At 36.1% G+C, this 21,836-nt stretch overlaps 1 protein-coding gene across 3 annotated transcripts in view; it reads left to right on the top strand.

Moving 5' to 3' along the window:
* Positions 1-3,169: 3,169 nt before the first annotated feature.
* The window catches only part of cv-2 (crosveinless 2-secreting protein), a 59,979-nt gene continuing 41,312 nt past the window's right edge, over positions 3,170-21,836 (top strand). The window contains exon 1 of one of the 3 annotated variants that reach the window (XM_074088083.1): positions 3,170-3,310. In XM_074088083.1, the coding sequence (XP_073944184.1) occupies positions 3,272-3,310 (39 nt within the window). In that variant the 5' untranslated portion in view covers positions 3,170-3,271. Of the gene's footprint in view, positions 3,311-6,661; positions 7,061-14,852; positions 14,924-21,836 lie in introns of those variants that run through there. The other 2 variants (XM_074088084.1, XM_074088085.1) reach the window with 2 other exon arrangements.

Here is a 21,836-nt window from a genome sequence, read left to right as displayed (position 1 = left end):
CCCGACTGCCTTAAAACATACCAAAAAAAAAAAGAAAACAAGTCTAGTGGGCTAGAAATTTCTTAAGTAGCTTACTTAAAGTTCAACAGTTGGGACCCATAGGTAAGAATTTTTGAGCGTCACGATTTAAATAGGTCCCGACTGTTGAACTTTAAGTTAGCTACTTAGCAAAGTTCTAGCCCACTAGGCTTGTTTTCTTCGTTTTAGTGTTTTTTAAGGCAGTCGGGTTTTTTGATTTTTTAAATTTATTGTTTTATAACCCGTATATATTTTGAATGGGACAATTATTAGCTTTCATTTGATACCCCACTCGATTAGTTTGAATAAAAATCAGTTTTTGAAACTTACAATTTTTCGCCAAAAATCCGCCATTTTGTTTTTTTAAGAATTTCGTGTACCCAGTGTCACTTGCGTCATTAAGACCAATCCAATGACGTATCATTTATCAAAATCGGTTCAGCCGTAGAGTAGTTACGAGAATACATAGGAATAGACATACATAATAAAATAATAATAAAAATAATTTTTTTATTTGTACATAAGCATGTTACAGTTCACTATACAATAATTAGGTTTGTACATGAGAGTCTTTATAGAGTATTCAGCAATTCTGTCCCCTAAACTATACTATATCCGTGCAAAATTACAGCTTTCTAGCATTGATAGTCCCTGAGCAAAGTCGCGGACGGACGGACAGACAAACAGACATGGCGAAACTATAAGGGTTCCGTTTTTGCCATTTTGGCTCCGGAACCCTAAAAAACGATGGAAAAGTAAACAAAGAAGTACACCCGTGCGTAACCGAAGATGATCGTCAAACAAGTGCATAGGTATTTCAGATATCCAGCAAGCTTAAAAAACTCAGATCGTGTATAATTAATGACATATTTCATTATTGCGGCAATGCGGCTAGATCGGTGGATGTGATAAAATATGCTGGAGCAGTACAAAATAATACGAGTAAATTGGTGGCAGCGATGAGTAATTATGTGCAATTAGAGGATTGTTAAAGCTGGGTTGCATACTTGCAATCGCGGGCGCAGTGTCGCGAACTGACACGTCGCCGGCGTCCGGTGCGCTCGCGCACGTCTTCCGCACGCGAAATGAATATATATTGATGGAAATGAAGTAAAAACAAGCGAAATTTTATTACTCAGTTAATCGATTTGTCAGAAATGCTGCGGGACAATCGCGATCAAAGTTGGACTGCGAATAATACGAAGGGGTGAAGACCGGAAGGCATGTGCGGAGTAATGCTGTTGGCTTAATGATAATTTAACCAGATTTTTTAGTTACAGTGACGAATATACGTTGGTTACTTAAGTATTAATGTAAACGCATGCTTCAAAGTAGCGGAAAATTTTAGTTATTGTGATGTTGAACGCTTGGCACAGGTACAAACATGTTTAATCACCAATGGGAGAGCAATTTCATGAAAATGTAGAGTTGCATAACAGCATTTTATCTTTACAAACCGTTTCAGTATTATAAAATACCTAGACATTTTACACAAGCGCAAAGAAGAAATAAGCTTACACTGTCTCGTATGTAGATAGGTACACAATTAATCCTAATATGTATGCCATTCATCTTACTTGATGTTGTTTGATTAGGCGATCTGTATGTTGGACACGCACTGAATTGCTTCACCCAAAATTTCGCAGACATTCCATTCAGATTTAAATCTTTAGTACCTACTTATACTTATCCAGTGGTAGGTAAGTACTTACGCACTTGGTTTTTTATTATCCTGTCTGATAAGTATTTGGATTTGCTATTTTGTGAAGTTTAGAGTTTATCGGTTACCTACCTATTATTTATCAATTGCCATTATGATATTGATTTATACCTAAGTATATATATTTTTAGTACGACAATAAAATATATGGTATACAGTCGAGTTGTCATGTAACATATATCTTTTTTTTTGATATATTTGAGGAAAAATATGTGAACAAGACTATTTTTATCGGCGTAGAAGAGTGTTCGGATATTTTTGATGGAGTTTTTGTCAAAAGGTTAAGAACTACCACATACATGCTTTCATATTTTTAAGATCTTCATCACAACATTTAACGCAATAAAGAGTTTGAGTTTGAATTTGACCGCGACTGTACGATGTCAACGCAATTAAAAATGTGCAAGGAACCGGAACATGTTAAGATCTATAAACCTGTTAACATAATCTTAAGATCTTTCTAAATTTTAAACAAAACGCTTGCGTCAAGATATCAAAAAAGTGAAAAAAGTTTGACAAGCGCTTTCTTGGAAAATGTAGCATTATCTCCTAGGAAATTCTATTTCGCTCTCCGCCTAACATACCTACAGAACCTTGTCCTATTTCTTAGAAGCGATGAGTTACAATCTCGTCATATCACAGTGATCTAAAGCTATGGACGCTACGCGCAAAAATTGGCTCCTAGATCCTCACTGATTGATTGGTCTGATAACTGCAATTAGAATTCATTCAATAATTTATAAGCCGTTATGTATGCGAAAAATGTTCTATGAAGTCGGTTGTTAGTTACTCGTACCTACTGATGAATTAGCATTTACGTCCTTTACAAGAGCCGCCGGGACTGGCGCCGCGTCGCGCCGATCACATTAGAACACGGGAAATTACATGGCTTGTTGAGATAACTATGAATATTATTATACTCTTTACTAGATAATTATGTAGCTGCAAGGGAAAAATCACGCAGTTCGTCAGCGTCGCTCTGGCAATGTTTCACCACAATTTCATCGGGATATCGCGTCGGTCTCTCACGACCCATTTTCATTAACTGAAGTATGTAGGTAGATAGATATTCTAATTATGAGCTTAGTCATATCACGATGGATTCGGGCCATTATAACATAGAAGTAAGACCTGATTAATGTGATGCAATAAATTTATTTGCTCGATTAAATATGCGATTTAATTTATATCAGTCATTGTTATTCGATTTCCAGGATTAATGTAATTTATCCGTGTGAAATAATTAACTGTAGCAATCCTTACGCATTAATGTAATGTAGCTTAGATGACTAAATAAATACGGCGATAACGATATAGATTACACGTTAGGACATGTTACGTGTATTTACTGTGGATATATACCTACCTATGGTGGTATTTAATCTGGGCTTGCAATGGGTTGGACATAAACGGTTCCAGACCACAGCGGGAGCGGGATAGGGTACTCGATTGCTGCTATTGAATATATATGTCAGCTGTTTTTGTTCTATATCTATAGTGTTTGGTGATAATATGAACAACAATCTAAATTAAATGAAAGTGGGTAAAGGAGTTTCTACAATGAATAGTCAGGCAAGTGTGACACAGCAACACAGACACACACACACACACACACACACACACACACACACACACACACACACATCCTTAACAACGTACGCACAAAACATACAATACTAGGAAAAATTACATTTTATATTCTTTTCCATATCCTGTTTATGTTTTTAATTTTGCATGCACATTTTGGCGCTGTTATAATTGTATCATAATAGCAGGGGGCCTACCACGCTCTCTTAATACGATTCAGTTTAGGCTCTAAACTGAACTGCATCGCTCTTTCGTACCACGGCGTTACTTTTGCGATTCAGTTCAAGCACGGTTCAGCGACAGCGATACAGACATTTTCATTCACTCACTTCAAGCGGTTTTCTTACCATGACACTTAACTTGAGTGGGAATTGAATCGCTTCAGTGTCAAATTTAGCGATTCAGTATAAGTTACTCATTCTGTCAATTATTTTGGACTTCTGATTTGTATTGTTTGTAGGTCATCGTTCATCCACCATTACCTCTCATATTTCGTTTTCTAGAATTTTTTTACCGTACAACGGCAAAAACTACTAGACACTGGCAAAATTGTCCTCCGATGGACAGAGCCATATTTTTTTAAAGAAACAACAACAAGTATTTTACTTGGAATATTTTTTAAACTTCAACAACTTTTTAACTTTTATTACAGTTTATAACTTTTCATTGATAAAACTAATTTTTCAGTGAGAAAAGAGACTCACGGATAAGTGACAGCGTAAACATTTATTTTGTAATCAACACAACGGTTGCTAAGAACACGGAATGACATAGTATTATGGTTTTCCAAAATAAAGAGGTTTTAGTATACAATATTTGGTTTGCATGTAGCGGCATCCCTTTCGCGACTTAGCGTTTCAGTTTCGGACCAGAGACAATTTCGGTTTTTCATTCACTTGTAAACCATTGAGACTCAGCTCTGAGAAATAAACGTCGTGGTACCAATTTCGACGACTCAGTTTAGGTGCCTAAATTGAACTGCTCTGCGTTTGGATCGTTTATGAAAAGATCATGGTACGCCCCCAGATAGCGTCCAGCATCCAGCTGTTTTTAGTACAAGTAACTTTGTTTTTTACAATTCGCTCTCGCAGACACCCAATTTACAGGCTCAGCCTAGTTTAGGGTCTGATGAATAATTCGTTTGTAAAAACTTCTTATTTAAATAAACATTTTTTTTTTATATTTATATTTTTTGGAGTAAGTAATTGGTGAGTTTGAAATCAGTTGCTGATTGAAATTTAGATTGAGGCAAAAGTAAGTTAATGTGGGAATGTGTTATGGTTAAGCCAGTGATTATCAGTCTGTATTGTCTAAGCTGTATTAAGGTAAACACCGCACGCGCCGACGCAGCGGGCGCCGCGTAAACAAAGATAATACTTAATACTGCGCCGCGAATGATCTATCTCGTGTCTATCTTGCGGTGGCCAGTTATTACAGTGCCATTATCACTTTAGTATAGTTAATCACACCGGTCGATAATATCAGATAATGATCTGCGACTTACAAGGTATACAAGTGATTGCTTCACTGCAACTTGAGAATCTTAAATAAATAACAGCACGGGTTTGATCTAATTTTATGATATCCGCTTGTTATTGTAACAATGTAGTGGCTAATTGTCACCTGACATAGCGATCTTTTCAATGAAACTATTAAATTAAGTTTAGTTTTCCAAATGAGTTCCAGCCAATGATTGAACTTTTTTCAAACAGGTCTAGGGAAAATAGGTACCTATAGTTTTTATCAGACCTTAAAAAGTTTGAAATTTGAGTGCTGCTGCTGAAATTTTATGCTAGCTCGCGCTGAGGCACCGACTTTAAACTGGTAGCAAACTATTTTCATGGTTTATTGTAGTCCATTCAATTTGTTTATTTAATTTAATCTGGTGAGACCTACTTTATAAAAAGGGATATTTTTATTTTACAGCACTGCATTTAATATAAGTATCCATAGGTTAAATATAAAATATGACGAAAAACAAGTAAATACCAGTATTTCGTTTCTACATACTTTCAAGAGTGCCTAAAGTTTGCATATTACTTTGGAAATATTTTAGTGTACTATTAAACTTAAACTTGATGGAGTGGAGCTTAACAGATGTTTCCATAATTAAGGCAATTATTTTGCATTTCATTACAAATACGCCAATACTAATTTAGTATGCGATATGGGCCGTTCAAAGGTACTTTGCCCTTTAGCTAGTATTGATAAACTTATTGCCATTTATCATGGCACTAACTAGGTGTCTACTTGTATGTTTTACACGGCAGTTTATCGAAGTTATTCATATTGCTGTTATCGCTCAGTGTGTCGTCGGCGTTGACTAATCCTGCAGTGTGCACCACGCCTTGCCCTGTATGGACATACATCGGTTGGAGCTGAATCAGGTAGTCGAGTCAAGCAAACTTGTTAACTTCATCAGGAAAAAGGCAATATTATACTAAGCTGTCATTTTGATCCATGTAAACAAGACTTAATCATGCATACTTTTTTCTCCAGTCATTTGAATTTCACGACGTAGCCATTAACACAAATAGGTAGTACTACCTACTAAACTTCGCACTTTGTTAGTTCTTCATGATATCATCATTTGGGAATTGTAATAAATATAAGTACAAACTACTGCCCTCATACACAAATTGCATCCACCGGTTTCCCTCAACTCACGATGACGTCAGTCCACCTGGTGGGAGGCCTGCCAACGCTTCGTCTTCCGGTTCGTGGTCGCCACTCGAGGACTTTTCTCCCCCAACGGTTATTTGTTCTTCGAGCGATGTGGTCTGCCCATTGCCACTTCAATTTGCATATTTTTCCAGCTATGTCAGTGACTTTAGTTCTTCGACGAATTTCCGTATCAGTGAACACTGTACGTCGTCCTAAATACCAACGTTTTAGACTACAAAATCTATTTCATACTAGCTGTTGCCCGCGACATCGTCTGTGTGGAATTCGTTTAGGTATGTCGCGCGCCAGTGGGAACTAAGTATGGATACGATTTTCTGGGATAAAATAAAAACTGTCATAATTGTGTCCGCCTCAAACTATTTCCATCCTACTATATTGTATTATGATCGGTTAAGTACTTTAAACGTGAAAGCATAAAAAACAGATACTTATACTCACTTTCTTTGCATTTATAGTATTAGTAAGGGTACAGATGAATAGGGGACAAATATACGTAATAGTTAAAGGAAAACTTTCGAACTTTCCACTTTGCCAAAAGTTCAGTCGAAGTGTCATAAGGAGGCGATAGGCGCGTAGGGTCGATTCCTGTCATTCAACTCTCGCCAGCGATGCCCGGGTCGGTGTTACGGAGATAGTGGTCGCTGGTGATGGCGGCCGGTGGTGGCGCGGGAGGCTGTCGGAACAGGTCCGGCGCACGCGCGGGGCAGAGTCGCGCGGCGGCCGGCACTCGCGCCACCGGCCATGGTCTGCCAGTGCTCGGGCCGCCTCGCCGCCGTGAGCCTGCGTGCGCGAGGCCCTCTGTGCGACCCAACGGTACTCCCGCTCACCCCACGTATCCCTACGCCGCTTACCGCAAACGCCATAAACAAAACTTTGACAGTTAGCGATACGAAATTCGCGAGCCACCGTCCCACACGTGAGCCCCCGTCCTTTTGGCTGTTTACATTTTTGTGCTAATTTTTGGTATTACTTAACTGCTCCTTGAATAGTGTTTCGCGAGTGAAGTTAATAAACTGAACGGTACAGGAAAACCGCGACCTGAATTTAAAGGTAAATTATATTTTTGTTACCATTTCCAGTTAATTATTATTTGTGTTCATGCAGGTTATGCATGCACTTAGGGGGTTCTATTACTGAACTGACAAAAAGGTTAACGTTAAAACATTTGTTTTAATTAGTTGAAGGGTACGTATGTTAGATGTTTAGAAAGTTAGTTGAGTAACTACAGAACAAGTTGAATTTTCTCGTACTTGTGAGTAAGTAGTAACTACGCAAGGTTCTCGAGTACCTATTAATGTAACCGCTCGTGCTGGGTCAAGATAAAAAAATATTTGTCCAACCTAGGCTTTAACCTTATTTACGCCTCGCACGTGCTTGTATGTCTCGCAATGTTGTTTATTAGTTGTTTATTCATTTCTACCTATTATGAAACCAATCAATTTACAATCGTATACTTGGCGATGCCAAAATTACCAATTTTTCTTTATTTGACCAATGTGTTCTACCAATATACCTACAGTAGGTAGGTCCGCCATAAGAAAATATTTCACAATGAACGTAAATTTTTAGTTATTTTTCTGGCTAGTGCCAACTTGGCGTTAGCGCGCAAACGTACAACTTGCATCGACTTAACTGTTAAGTCGATGCAAAAGACGTAAAGATGTAAGTTAGATGTTTGTGAGGTGTGCGTCACTATACAAACAAAAAATGAAAACAACCGCGTTAAAAAAAGATGTAAATGTAGCGTTAGTCCTTCGAATGGACTTGCTTCCTATGACCCTAAACCCCAAGGTGAAAGGTAATACATTACATTACATTACACACACACACACACACACACATACATTATACATTATGTACCTATTAATCTGTGCCCCAAGCTTTCAATTTGCAGACCTGAGTGTAAGTATTAAACATAAGAATTTTCTCATCTCATAATATCTCTTGGATTATTGCTAAATTTTATTCCATCAATAAAAATTATTGGACGATGGTAAAAATCGGCCAAATGCTTGTCAGGCAACGCACAGCGTATGTAGATATGCGACAAATATTCAATACTAGCAATTGCCAGTGACTTCGTCTGCGTAGAATTCGTTTATCGTGCGCCGGCGGGAACTAAATATGTTATTTCATCCTAAGTCCTTCTCAGTCTCAAACTATCTCTATACTAAATTGCATCATGATTGAAGCGTAATAAACAAAAAGATAAACGAACAAACTTACTCAAATTTGCATTTATAATATAAGATAGGATTTAATAAGTTTGATAAACTCGGTAGGCATAAGGTACTAGTTAACTTATAACTTACATAGCTATGATAATTTTCCTTGTAAATTCATCATATACAAGGTGTTTTAAATTATTTCGGAGTATTTTAGTAGATGGTTGGCTTGAGTTTACATTGCAATTTTTGATCCAAAGTGTAGTCACGCCTTTGAAAGCGTACCTTTGAATATTGACCATGTATGGTTTTTTTTTAAACGCAATTACGAAAAAGTTTACAGTTAAACAACCCAATCACCTACTAAAATATCAATTTCGGATAAATTTTTAAACAGCGTCCACACCATTGCTGAGATTTTTGCAGTCGTCAAATTATAGCTTTTAACACTTAACTAGGTAGGTAAGAGTTTCTGAGTTAAGCCGCGAATAGACGGACATAAGCCGAAACTAAAAGGATTCTAAAATATTGTTAAAAATTAATAACGTAGTCTATGAAATCAAATGTACTTAAAATTGCTTTACTTGTAGATACATACTAAAAGTATTTAAAAGCGATTCGGAGTGCTTTAAATTAGATGCGGATATTTTTAAAGTACGCAAAGAGCTACTGTAACTATTTCCTGTTTCATTATTTTATTTTCCATTTCAATCACAATAATAAATAAGCATTCAGTTCGTGAATGAAAAGGCAGGTAATTTTAAATAGGTGTGTTATGTATTTCATTATTATAGTAGTTCATCAATCAAAACATAATGAATCGCTTTCATCGTCTCAAAATAATAGGTTTATTTGTTACTTTATCGTACTACTGGAAGTTATACGTAATACGTAGTGATGTAGTGAATCAAACATACTTATGCGTAAGAGCAATAAAAACAGAGGCTACACAGCGGTAGATTGATAGGAGCATGTATTTAATTTTATAGCTCGTGATCGAGTCAGTTGCATTCATGTTCTAGTTTCTATACGTTATAGGTACTGTAATACAAAAATGACGTGGTTTTTTTAAACGAATTATTATATATAATACAGCAAAGTTTGTTTGCAAACAAAATTGCTGGTAGTCGTAGCTACTTAATCGCGTAGTCGTAGCATTGTCGTAGCAGTGTCGTAGCATGCCTACCGCCGGTATATCTACCTACGTACATTGTTCAGTTGTAGTTTCAGGACAAAAGAAATCCCATCGTAAGTTCCGTCCTTTGTTAATTATTTACTGATTGGTAATACTATACTGCAATAAAAAGGTAAACTTTGTATATGTGTGTTTTTAACCCCCGACGCAAAAAGAGGGGCGTTATTAGTTTGACCGCTATGTGTGTCAGTCTCTCTGTCTATGGCACCGTACTTAAACGGGTAGACCGATTTGAATGCGTTTTTTTCATTTGAAAGCAGGTTTTTTTAGCGATGGTTCTTAGACATGTTTAATCAAAATCGGTTTACCAGTTCAGGTTATTGTATGTAGGTGTTAGTCTCTGAAACTACTGAATTACTTAATTAAAAAAATATATTTCCCAGCACTCTTTACAAAGCGAACGTGGTCGAAAATATGGATCCGTCCTATTCTAAACCGACCACGGCACGGACGGATAAAAAGCTACACTACTCCAAATTGTTCTACGTATTTTTATATTTTTACTTTCCCATTTTCTGGTTATGTTACGACGATTTTTTTTTCTTTTCTTGTTTCGCTATCCCGGAAAAATGCAAAGATACCGCAGGACAGAGAATACTGCTCTAGTCAACACTTAATTAATACACTTGCTTAATTGTGTTTTGTTTCTTTTCTTTTGTACAATAAAGAGTTTACATACATACATACATACTTAATTAAGAAAATTACAGAATTATTACACAAAATGTACCTAACAAAAATGTATGAGAAAAAGAGTCTTGGCGAGGCTGTAATGTTGCTTTTAGGTACTCAACCTGATCAAAACTATGTATGTAGTATTAGGTACTTACTAACTAATTACTACTGTTGCTTATTACCTATTATTGGTAGTAGTTGAGTCGACATGATAAAGCACGTATGGTTTTAACTTGTCTAGACAAGCCCCGTGACGTCAGCGAGTGTTTCACCCGTTTTCAGCGAACAAGCCATGAGTCAGCCCTTTTCAGCCGTATATTCATAAACATATCTACGATTTTATTACAAAGTGTTTTTTTACTGTCGGCCACGTCACGCCTCTATTATCACTATTTTAATATGCCGTACGGTAGGTACGTACTTTTTAGGGTTCTGTACCTGCCCAAAGGGTGCCTATGAGATGGTGTCCAACTCGTAGCACTGTAGTTATCCTTGAAAACAATATTAATAGACAAACATCATTTTCACGTCACTAGGTATGAACATTGTTTTTAATAATTCACGGTTAATTATTTACATTAGATTTATTTTCTAAAGTGTGTTGTTAGAGGTAGATTTGACGACCGGATGGCCAAGTGATTAGAGAACCTGACTACGAAGCTTGAGGTCCCGGGTTCGATTCCCGGTCGGGGCAGATATTTGTATGAATAATACGAATGTTCGTTCTCGGGTCTTGGATGTTTAATATGTATTTATCTAAGTACATACATATTTTTATCCGTTGCCTAGTATCCCGTACAAGCTTTGCTTAGTTTGGGATGTGGTTTAGGACTACGTCAATTGGTGTCAAGTGTCCCATGATATATAAAAAAAAAGAATCCATCTGCAGAGATTACCAGTGATTATAATAAGGCGCTAGTAAATAAATAAGTCAAAATATTGAGTGCTCATTAAAGGAAATCGCGGTCTAACTGTCGTAGAAAATTATGTATATAACAAAGTTACAACAGCTTACGTCGATCTTATCTCGATATTGATCTTAATAATATCAATACGACTAAATAAAAATAATCCATAATTCCAAAAATACAGTCAATAGGGTTTTGGCACCCGAAACTAAATAGACGGAACCTTAAAAATTACTTAAATAATTAAAAAGAACTAGTTTTTTCAGTTTATTGATTCCTTCTATATTTTGTCTCCTTACTTTGTTTCAATTAAAATACCTACCTTGATGCGACTGGAGTTGCTCAAGTTGATATTTTTAATTAATTCTTCGAACACATTGATAACCTTTAAAACTAAAGATAAACGAGTGAGAGAGCTATGCTTTGCAGAAAGCGAGGGCGATTCTCACGGGCTCGCAGCTCGGTGTTGCCATTGCCAAGTCAACAAAAGGAGAATTTGCTCAGTATTCTTAAAAAGTGGCCAGTGATTATCTGGTAAATCTTGCTAAGCATTGTGTTATTCAAGTAAACACATGTCTTTAATATTATAATCAAACTATTTTTGTACCTTAGTATTCTATGAATACTTCTACATTCCGAGGGAAAACTTAGGATTTAAAAAATACTTTTTATTCCGTGATATAAAAAATAATATTAAGTATAGCAGAATTGTGCTTGGTAAAACGTTACAACTTGATTAGAAATAATTAGATAAGGTCGTCAAAAAGACGACTCTATGTTTTTCCCAACACAAGTAAATTCAAGTGTCAATAGGTACCTACTTTATCCGTTCCATTTTAAATATTTGACGATATATTAAACGATTAAAATGAGTGATAAGTCTGAGTTTGGCTTTGAAAAGCGTCCAAAAAGTAGCCAAGTTCGGCCACAACGTGGCCAAGCCGGCAGCACTAACGAAGGCTAATTAAATGTAGTGTTCAGCCCGGCTGTTCCCCAGTTCCCGTCGTCGCAATGCAATTAGCATCCGAGGGAAGATCGTATTTATGAGCCTTTTGTTTTGAGATGGAACGGCAACAGCATTCAAACTTCCTTTGAACATTGGCTGCAAAATCAGTAGTTGTATTCATAAATTATGTCCAAAACCTTTTAGGAAAGAGTGAGAATGCTGACACAAAATCGTAAATCAAACATACGTCGTTCATAAGTGAGGTTACTTGGGGTAATAGAAATAGGAAACAATATGGCAATGAGTCCATTCTGAATAATAGTTTAGTTTATTAAATGTTAACGTAGCAACTATGGGCAGATATGATTCATCATCATCACGTGTCCTAGCTGACAGATGCCCTTAAAATAGCAAAAAACATAAATGAAAGCTAAATAAAAATCTATCATTCAATGTCGTATGTAAACGAAAGTAGTACTAACTAAATGACTAATGACTGAATTATCAAGGAACTAAACTAAATAAACTACTATTACCTACTAAAACCTTGTAATATTGTACAGTGGCCCATTTCACAAAGCTACAAGTTACAAGTGGTAGTCTCTTTTCATTGCATACTGTTAAACAAAGACTACCGCTTGTAAATTGTAACTTGTAGCTTCGTAAAATAGAGGCATATAACTTTCTTTTATCATAAAGGCGATTAAGAATGGTATTTTATTTTCGAATTTCTTAATGGATAAGGAGTTCGGCAGTTGAGGCAAAGCCGCTGACGCAGTCCTGTGTATAGATAAAATTAGATAAAAATAAATATTTATTTTCAGGCAACGGAGCCCATAATACTACTTACTTGAAATTAAAATTACATTTCACATTCCAAAACTAAAACAAAGTAAAGTCAGTTACCATACTACTACTACTACCATGAGTTTACAGTCACCGTACTCGATAGCGACGGCGTAACTTATTTGTATGGAGAATTGTACAGCGCCTCTACAAATAATTTACGCCGTCGCTACCGAGTACGGTCACTGTAAACTCTTGGTAGTGGTACTGGTGTCCTGAAGTTTGGTCGAACAAGTACGAGTACATTATACCTACCGACATTTTGCCGAAGTTAGAGACGAGTGGAAGGAAAATGGCCTTTATCCAGCAGTGGGACGCCGTATACGATTTAAAAGGAAGGGACAAAGTATAGGGTCTATCTTATTTATCATAGAGGTGCACTAAGAAGAAATTTTATGCTAGGTATTTTTTTCTTCCAAGGAGGTAGAGATGCGGGCACAAGCTACTAATTTATTACTACTACTGTGTTATCTGTTGTTGATTCAATAGAATTTGTCATTTAGAAGCTAAAGGCAACAAAGCATGGGAAAAGCCAATGATCACTGCGCTACTATTTCTGAGAATAGTTTTCTCGTCTATGACATGTTGATTTCAGTTTAATAATCTGAATTGACTGCGTCATTTCATGGAAATCAACTGTGTGATACACAATAGGATTGCCAACGGATGTTAAATTAAATCGTTGTTAAACAAATGAAAGATTAAAGCATAGTTTACGTTTTAATGTTGTATGGTTGCGCGCTTTATTTTTTTACATCATATAAATTAATGCACCTATTTACAAGGCTTAAATGTTTGTCTATCCGTAAATAACAACAACTGAAAAAGTTAACGTTACCTAAGTAACAACAACTTGAAAAATTAAAATTCATAATAACAACTCCAACTTAACAATGGCAGGGGTTGCTATTTCAAAGTTCAATGTCTCAAAAATGGCTGAACCGATTTTAATTGAACATAGCTAAGAACGACCACAAAAAACTCGCTTTATCGTAAAAAATGGCATAGACACTGGTCTATCCGTTTGAGAGCCACGATGCCACAAACAGATATTGGCGTCAAACTTATAACACCCCCTTTTTGCTTTGGGGCTAAAACGCTTCATGCGGAAAATCTTTCGAAAATTCGTGACTGTGAAAGATTACATAAATTTGGAATGAATGAATGTAATTGTGTGTATTTCTTTTACATTCCAATTTCACGGCTGATAATGATAATAAAATATTGATAACAATACTCAATTAAAGTGCCCAGTCGTATGAATTTGGACTGCTTCTATATAACGTAGAGAGTACGTAAGAACGTTTTACTTTCAGATGTAGCCAGTGAAACTATTATATTTTTTTTATCATTTAATTATTTTTTTGGTGACATCCGCCAACAAAATGGACTTACGAGAAGACGCGGGTTTACGGTGAATGCAGATCGCTTCCAACCGAAGCAAACTGAAGATCTATGGGGGAGGCCTATGTGCTACAGTGGAACTCCTACGGCCAATATGATGATCATGCCAATGATTTTAGTTTGGTTGGTTAGTACCAATCAAAGATTGATGATATTAGTTGTATGCTAGGATCGTAGCAAGTGGAAGGACGTAGTCTCTGCCTACACCATTGCAAAATAGGCGTGATTTTATATATATGTATTTATGTACTATGTGGTTACTACCAACCAATTCGTCAATTTTTTCTTTCCTAAAAACATGTTTGTTAAGTCTTCAAATCTCATCTAGCATCATTATCAAACAAAGCGATTTAATTTTAGTATTACGCAATTAAATATAAACCTTTCAGCACGCGCAGAAGCATAATATCTGGACAGTTTTTAAATGATTCACTGTACACAAAAGATTAGAAGCCGATAAATCCAATACAAAGGGATCATTGTGAAAGTATACAGAGCTATCGTGTGTGCTATCAGTGCGTCACCATCTTGAAGATGACGTATTATTAGATAATCTATGCAACTATTTGAAGAATTTCAGAATGTCCAAGTCTCACACCGATTACTTTTGATATCTTAATTGCCTGCCGATATCGTCGCATACCAAGATTACGGGGGTGACGTCGCCGCCCGGGTTTGTCTAGTGTTGAGGAAGGCGTTGTGCGATAACCACATCAATTAAGTGTCCAAACAAATGAAAACGAAATAATACGGAAGAATATACGCAGCACCTAGGTAAGTGCCTACAGGCACTACATCTAATTAAGTAACTAATTAATATTATTACAGCGTGAATTATTATAACAGTCACAGCGCTTTACATATTATTATAACCAATAATAATCAATTAGAACGGTATAAATTAATTATTTGTTGTTGTGAACTAACTATTGACCTGATTTGTAGGTGCGAAATAATTAGTGCGGCAAATTTTAAGTTTATTACAAGTAGTCAGTTTGGACGTAGGTAGTTTAAAATTGCGGGCATGTTGTTAGTACGAAGGAAACTTGAAGCAAATTCAAACACTTAAACTTAAAGTCAACAATTATTAACTAAGAGCATTGACACTGCAATTTTTTTATTTATATACCTATATAATTAATTTTTAGCGTATTTTTATTTGTAAAAGTATTTTAGAAAGCCGATCCTTTTATCGGCCGTCGCCTGCCAATCGCTGATGTCATCTTGTGTAATTTCTTTGTAAAATTACGCACCTCAAGTTTGACTTATCATATTATTATTGTAATTGACATCAGATATAAACCGGACAAGGTCCTCAAAAGTATCTCTACATATTCAGCTCTTTATTTTGGAGTATCTACCTGCGTCCGTTTCGTTATGATTCATGGATATTATGTACTTTAGATGCGTTAATACCGAAAATACAATGGCTTTTTATAAATAAATGGCTTTTTGTAAATATTTTTTATATAATTGAGATTTTTCACTTAAAAATCTTAAGGTAGCGACTTCAATCGGGACGAGGTTTTTACTGGCCAGTAGGTAAAACACATAATATTTCTTGTTGACTCAGAACGAGCTACATTTCCCATTAAATTTTATTTTGCTTCAATGTCTTCCTATTTCTCTTCATTTTGACCCAAAAACTTCTTGTCAAGTTTTGTCTCTAAATGTAGAGTTGTCCAATGTTGGGCGAGTCTAGTATGTCAAATAGTCGATCTATCTTGATATGTACCTAATTCATAACTATTTATACTAAGTAACTATGTACCGACTTAACATATAGCTAGAATAACAAGAACGATTAAGTTTTAAAACTAATGGAAACCGATTACGACTGGTACAACCGAGTTTTGATCATAAATCTTTCCGAATGTCCATAAACATCTGTATCAGCAGCAACTTTACTATCCTTCCACAATTCCGGATATGTGACCTCCGGGCCCTTATATTAGGTCTAAAGTGACTTTAAATCAGCTCTGATGGTTTCCGGTTTAATGTAACAACTACTGTTATATAGGAAGTCAACAACAGTTTGAAATTAATATGTAATTATACAACTTGCCCAATTATTTGACCTAGGCTTGACTGTTGTTACTATTTACTAGGTCACGTTATCATGTTTATTTTAACTATAATAAAATAACACCGGTAATAACTCCGAGTGAAACAATATTTCACACTGATTAGTTTAAGGTTAGGGGTTTTTAATTGACCTGATTTAAAAACAAAACTGAAGAAAAAAAACTAGTGCACAGCGGGTTCCTTATAAAAAGTTATTTGAAGATAAGGCATTTCTAATGCTAGTAGGGTTTCTTGTACCTAATCTAATATTTATTGTGATGAGTCAGAATAATCAATTGTCATACGTTTTTTTAAACAATTTTAAAAGTTTTGGTTTTAAAATTATAAAAATGTATGTATGTATATACCTATTTGAAACACTCACAACGAGCTATTTCGTTGCCATCATTATCATAGACGAGGCACTGTTTATAACACTAAAAAAAAACTTACCTAAAAGTGATAATTATTTTATTTAAAATTCATTATTACGTTACATGCCCGTCAAATTACAACTTTATCGTTACTCTCGTGTTGAAGCAAATTACCAATTACAATTGTACTAATTTACGACTGATTTTAACAATGACCCGCGGTTGCTTGAAATGGAAAATCCCAGTACAAGCGTCACAGTTCATTGTTAAAAAAATTATCAATAAACGGTTGGTTGTGTTAAATCAGTGCGATAACTAGCTCGTTGCTCGTGGCGACCGGCGACAATCAGACTGCGGGGGCCTATCGGGCGGCGAGGTCGCGCCGCTCACCCCGCTATCGCGAGGCCCACTCTACCACAACCTGTATCTTCATGATTTTCATATTATCCTAGTTAATAGTCTAGCTCATCTTATTTTGGGATTAACGAGCATGTTTTGTTCATTAAATACCAGGTGGGCCCTGTAACAGGAGCAAAAAATTTAAACGCAGGTTCCGCTAGGTCAGTGATTCCCAAAGTGGTCCAGGTGGACCCCCAGGGGTCCACGGGAGACTTGCTGGGGGTCTACGTAGGCGTGAACAAAAAATGGGGGTCCATAAGATGTTAATGGGGGTCCACGAAAATTTATCTGCTTTTGATAGTAAAGAGCCAAAATGTAAGCATAGTTTTTATAAGGGCCTACCTACATTGTTTTAAGTACCTAACTAAGCAGATAATATTTTAATAGGGCAAGCGACTGGACAGAACTCAGAAGCGACACAATTTTTATTTTTTGGCGACTTTAAGAATGTGGTAGAAATGTAGCAGCAGGGGTCCACCGAAACCAGTAAAATTTTGAAAGTGGTCCACGAGAAAAATAAGTTTGGGAACTACTGCGCTAGGTACTCAAAAGGAACTACTTTAGTTCTGCAACTTTCAAAGATTAAGTAATTTCATCATTATGATTATTCTAAACAAATTAAATGGTAATCAATGTAGCATTTAATAGCCTCAATGACATCGCCTGTCACGTTACAAAATGACGGATTTCGCAATATACGAGTATTGCTTGTCCAATTAAACTTTAAACTACATAAATAAAAATCACGATACAAATTATTTTCATAAGTTTTAGAACTAAATTAATTAGATCAAGATGAAGAGAGGAAGCTGTGGTTTAATTTTTTGCTCCTGTTACAGGGCCCACCTTGTCTACGTTTGAGCCACAGAATTAAAAATTTAAAAATTTGTTTAGATTAAATATAAATCGTTATCGCTCGGTAAAGTGGAAAGTTGCCACTCTACGAAATTACAGTTTCTTCGTAAAATAGCATGTCATCGTTTAGGTTGACCAAGGATTTCTGAATCACAATAATATTATAAATGCGAAACTTTGTAAATCTGTTTGTTTGTTTCTTCATCACGTCTACACCATTGAACCGATTTGGATGAAATTCGGTATACAGATAGTTTGAGTCACGGAGAAGGACATAGGATAGTTTTTGTCCTGGAAAATTGTATATATACTCTAGTTAGTAGTAGAAAAGTGCATATCACGAATTCTACGCGGACGGAGTAGTGGTACAATAAAATTATTATTTAAAAAATATCATGATTTATTTCATCTACACTAGGGCCGGTTTTTTTAAAAGTTCGTAATTCGTGACAAAATGTGTTGAATTTGACATTAGTTATATATAATAGTAGAAAAATACAGATTTAATTTTGTAAACTAATCGAAAAAGACTGATTTTTAACAATTACGGATGATTTGATTTCACGTCATTTAAAAAAAATAGACACTCCGACAAGTAACCATGTCATGTGCTCTTAAAAGTTATTCTCCTCGTTTATATTACCTATAACTTTCACAACTATAATATAATTAAAGACTGATGTGCGATCGGGCATTACGACCGCAGAAATACGAGCGAAACGTTGAGGTTACAAAAATACAATTTATTTACTGTTTTTTATATCGAAGGGTAGAAAGACATCACGTAAACATTAAAACAAAGCGATATTTTTTCAACAGGAAACAATGATAAAATTATACATATGTAGAAAACGATATTAGAAATAGTAAAGATTGCCACATTGTCCATAGAAAAGGGCAAGTCATTTTCATATCTAAGTTGGCTCTCCACCTGGCTATTCTTGCCATGTGCAAGCCTAAAGGGTGTCGACAGGTGAGTGGGCGTGTTAAGGTGTCAGGTAAGGCGTGCCACCCCACTCTGTTTACCCCGCCAAACAGCCTGCCACACCCATTGCCCTGCGTTCTTTATTTAATCATAAGCTTTCGTTGATGCCAGTACCCCTTGCAGAGCGGTCCGTCTGGCAGCTCGCCCTCTCTCCATTGCAGTAAGCTGTAAAAGCAATCTGAGGCTAACAGCAACAGTCTGTTCAAAAAATAAAAATAGATGCCAGTATCAAATATTATTACACAGAACTAAAAACTTGACCTAACCGTCATAATTAAAAAAAATCGCGGTCAGTAAGAATTTCTGTAACTAACTTTGTGAACAAAATATTAAGTAAACATAATACATATTTATAACTTTAAACAGGCGTTGAATTGTTATTTTAGCAAATTTTATTGACATTTTGTTTGTAAACAAGTTGTATGATTTCTTACTCACCTGAGACTTGATTTAAAAGTAGGTACTTGCAAATTTTTAGCAAGTTACCCTAATTTTACAAACCTTTATTATTAAATCACGACGGAACTTTAGTTTGGATACGGATTGGTTTCTTAATCTTCGTGTAGAACGAGACTATTAAAATGTATTACAAATGTCAATTTAGGTACACTAACTACACTTCTGGGCAAGGGGAAATAAACGAAAACGATACTATTTCAAAAATTGGAAACAACAAATCCTCTACAAAGGAGACATAAAATACATATGTACTGAAACCATTCTCAGAAAATACACTTTAATAAAATTATATATTTTATTCAGTTGGGGATACGAGTAGAATAGTAGAAAATATAGCTCTAATTAATTTTCACAAGTGGTCAAAAAAATGTCGTCGAGTGATAATTTTGTAGCAATACATAGATTTTTAAAAATACAAACTGAAGTATAGATGCACAGAAAAACCAGAAAAATAAGACCAGCACTGGGAATCGAACCCAAGCCCTCGGCATTCCTTCTCGGCTGCTGGTCCAGCAGTGGTGTAGCGGTATAGCACGTGGCACGGAATGCCGCGGGCAAAAGCTAGTAGATAATTATATCGATGCAGTTGCATGCATAATGATCACGATATATCGGAATGCATCGAAATATCGGGAGCTTATTAAAGGCGATCACGGTCTACATCCCGTAACAAAGTCAAGTGTAAATAACCGTGTATCACTAAAAACTATAGGTACTCGTATCAAGTGTTAGAAAAACTCAGCCTGTATGTATATGTACGATTTGATCATGTACGAGTATGTGTGCAAGCGCAGGCTGCGTCGGCGTGCGCGCCGGTGGTCCTGCGTTTGTCTGCAACGCTGCCTCCCGATTGTTTCAACAATAAAATATTCATGATGTCAGTTTACATTGCAGCCTGGGTTAAGCTAACAACACGCACAGATGGAATGACAAGCCTTTGTGCGGGGATTAAGTTTTTTGTAATTATAATTTCAGTCGGATTATTTTAATGTTAGCTTAGAATTTTATCACTCAGGCGCACTGTATTTCGTAGCATAATGTTTTCTTGGTTTCTAAATTTTTTTTAAGCGCTAATGCGCAAGGCCTGCGTTAGGTATAATATAATATAAAGTTTTTTTTTCTTTTCCCGCAATAATAACGCAATAATAATAATCCTATTTATGTTTCTACTGTCTTTTTGTTGTGATGTAGTGTGTTTATCTTGTCAATAAATGTTGTGAGTTTGAGGTAAGTACAAGGTAAGTACACATTCCTGTAGCCTGCACATTTTTGTAGAAGTATTTGCTAGATCAAATATGATACCAGCAAAGCATTGTAAGCCACTTTTACAAAAATGTACTAGCTACAGGTATATATAATACTAGCTTTTGCCCGCGGCTTCATTCGGTTATCGCGCGCTGTTCCCTCGGGAATTGTGTGTGTTTTCCGGGATAAAAAGTAACCTATGTCACACTCTCTAGCCCATAAACTATCTCTATGCCAAAAATCACGTCATCCGTCACTCCGTTTCGACGCTAAAGACGTACAAACATACAAACACACTTTCGCATTTATAATATTATTATGGATTCGCGGCTGAGGTAACATATAACACAATAAGTAACAAAATAGAATTTAAGTATTTAAGAAATTTTATGTTATTTTGCTTGTCCTACAGTTTTGTAGAGAGAGTAAAGAGAGAGGCCAATAAAAATCATCACGCACATTACAGGAGACCTGTAACATCCTGACGCGTCACGTCATAACACGTTAAACAAATACTTATAAATCCGACATGTTTTCTATCTATGGGATGTAGCCCCGATTGCATTAAATAAGCTCTACCCTTGCTCTACCTACTCGTGTTGATCTAGTACAGTAGTTGGGTCACATTACCGGGTGCTCGTTTGGTAATCGCGGTCTATATCGCGTAGAAAATGTTATGTTATTATTACCGTAAATTATTTACAGCTGCTAAGTATAAATCCGGTTACATTCGAAAATATTTCAAAGACAATAAGTTCGGCTTTGTAGTGTACTGCATTAGTGTTGTCAGTTGTGTTTCCTTCATTATTTTGTTGCAATAAAGGGTTTACTTTACATACATACATAATTACATTTTGTCACATTTTATGATTATTTTATCGTATCTATTTTTTCAATATAAATACATAGAGTAACTAGAACACATATAAAAAAAAACAGAAAATAAATGCAGGGTCCGGGGATCGAACTCGGCTCTTGGTTTTTTTTATTTATTTTTTTATTCGACTGGATGGCAAACGAGCAAGTGGGTCTCCTGATGGTAAGAGATCACCACCGCCCATAGACACCTGCAACACCAGGGGTATTGCAGATGCGTTGCCAACCTAGAGGCCTAAGATGGGATACCTCAAGTGCCAGTAATTTCACCGGCTGTCTTACTCTCCACGCCGAAACACAACAGTGCAAGCACTGCTGCTTCACGGCAGGATTAGCGAGCAAGATGGTGGTAGCAATCCGGGCGGACCTTGCGCAAGGTCCTACCACCTGCACCTGGTTAATCCCGGACCTGTGCTGAACACTTAAACTG

The sequence above is a fragment of the Choristoneura fumiferana genome, chromosome 5, assembly GCF_025370935.1.
Source record: "Choristoneura fumiferana chromosome 5, NRCan_CFum_1, whole genome shotgun sequence".
NCBI classification, from domain to species: Eukaryota; Metazoa; Arthropoda; class Insecta; order Lepidoptera; family Tortricidae; genus Choristoneura; species Choristoneura fumiferana.
Note: the sequence above shows the minus strand (reverse complement) of the source record. Positions and strands in the feature narration are given on the sequence as shown.